The sequence below is a fragment of the Propithecus coquereli genome, unplaced genomic scaffold (assembly GCF_000956105.1).
Source record: "Propithecus coquereli isolate 6110/MARCELLA unplaced genomic scaffold, Pcoq_1.0 Scaffold227, whole genome shotgun sequence".
Taxonomy (NCBI): Eukaryota; Metazoa; Chordata; class Mammalia; order Primates; family Indriidae; genus Propithecus; species Propithecus coquereli.
Window position 1 is genome coordinate 3,249,700 of NW_012147808.1, and position 2,022 is coordinate 3,251,721.

At 44.4% G+C, this 2,022-nt stretch overlaps 1 protein-coding gene across 1 annotated transcript in view; it reads left to right on the top strand.

Moving 5' to 3' along the window:
• The window catches only part of PTPRJ (protein tyrosine phosphatase, receptor type, J), a 72,372-nt gene extending 70,895 nt beyond the window's left edge, over positions 1-1,477 (top strand). The window contains exon 22 of the mRNA XM_012645107.1: positions 1,331-1,477. Within this exon, the coding sequence (XP_012500561.1) occupies positions 1,331-1,477 (147 nt within the window). The remainder of the gene's footprint in view (positions 1-1,330) is intronic.
• Positions 1,478-2,022: the final 545 nt, after the last annotated feature.

The window sequence follows — 2,022 nt, forward strand, 5'->3', positions numbered from 1 at the left end:
AGACTATTTTATATGATTCACATGCTAAAGCCAGGATTGTGTTGGGTTGAATATATTTTAAGTATCAGAAGTCTATTTTTACCTACTGTATCTTGGGATCTAGCTGATGGAAAATACCTAATTGCGGATGATTATCGTGTAGGGGAGGGGTTTGTGGCGCCTCTTCCGAGTGGGTTTTCTATTTGAACATGTGCCTTTTCTGAATTATGCTTCCACAGGCAAAACTCAGTAGATGTCTCTATTTTTGTACTGAATCTCATAATTGGAATATATGGAATAGTTAAGCAGTAGCTTAGCATCAGAGGTTTGCCTTCTCAGTAACATTCCTGTTCTCATTTGATCAGAGGAGGCCTCTTTGCCCCCGAATCCACTTCTCCCACCCCCTGTGCATTTGTACTCCACTTTTTCTTCCTTTTTCCCCTCCCAGTTTTCTCCAAAGACTCTTCTGTTGGCAACATTTTCAGCCCATTGGTTGGGTGAGAATGGGGACTGAACGTCACCTTGAGAATTTCTGTGGGCGGGAGTGGGAGAAGCAGAGGGATCCTATGGTAACATAATTCCTTTTCTTGTTCTTGTTTCGTTCTTTTTCTCGTTTCTGTATCTGGTAAGAAGGACTATTTAAAGGTGCAATATGTGACTTAGTGATTCATGATGCTCTAGGTTTTTAGTAATGTTTTACTCAGGTTGGCATTTTATGTGTGTCTGTGTGTGTGTGTGTGTGTGTGTGTGTGTGTGTGTGTGTGAGTGTGTGAGTTTAACAGCGTGGCAATCTGTGAACACTTCAGTGTGAATTCAGTGTCAGATCAATCCCTCTTCCCCCAAAGTCCATTGGCTTTAGTCTCTATCTGCAGTGACACATATCGGAATCTACTGTGTATATATATATGTGTATATACATATACTAAACTCTCCACAACAGTCATTCCTATGAATCGAGGTGTACAAAGTTTGAATTTGTATCAAAGATGTAATTATTATTTTTAAAACCTCTTTTCACTATACTGCTGCTGTAATTACTTTGATTTTTTTAAATGTAGATTCTTTTTTTTTTTGCTTCAGGTGTGTATCCACCAAGCATTTCAGAATTTATGTGGGTTTATTGGTACATAATCTGTAAACTTCTCAAGGCATTAACATGAAAGGATTTGTTTTCTTTTTATTTTATATCGTGGCTCAGGTTATATTCTGAAGAAGTTTTTGACTTTATCCTCCTCCAGTAGACAATGAAGTGTACAAGGTTTTATGAAGGAGTAACCAAGTCCCTGGAGTCCTGTGGCCGTTTTCCACAGTAACGCAGCCTGCTGTAAACAGGACACGTGTGTCCTCCTAGAGTGGGAACGAGGTCTCTCCCAGTGCCCTGGTCGCTGTCGACCTCGGTCTGGGGGCCTGTCTCCCGACGCTGCCACGCTCCTCACCTCACCGGCACTTTGATGACGGACTGGACGTGTTAATGGGTATTTTAGGTTATAAGGGGTGAACCACGACGTACTTAGAGCCCTCGACGTGGTTCCGAGGTGTAGTGCTGTCTGTCTTTTGTTCCCCCTTCCCTTTGAGGTACTGAGAGGATTAAGATAAGGGGTCATGGTGGTGGCATGTTTTGGGGAGAATCTTACTTCTCCACTGGAAATTGCACTTTTTGCTGAATCCTTTGCATTTTTTGGTAGCACACAGTTTGTTTAGTATCGGGTCCTTAAGGGATGCGTTGGCCAGGCCAGGTCGGGTCCTCTTGACCTAACTTCAGAGGGGACTTGGCTCTGTAGGTGTGAATTAGGGAAGCCATGCTGTCCCGGGGTGTTGAGTGAAGCTGGGTTTGGGCAGATTGCTTCCTTCCAGACCACACCTTCATGCAGGTCTGGCCCCAGCTGGTGCAGATGTCAGAGAGGCCCATAACTTCTTTCAGAGGTCCCTGTCCAGGCAGCAGTTCTGTGGGCCCTGCCCCTTCCCTTCTCATTTGTCCGAAACCATCGTGGTGAGTGTCTAGGTAGATCCCACAGAGATCCTCAGCCCTGCCCTGCCCACATC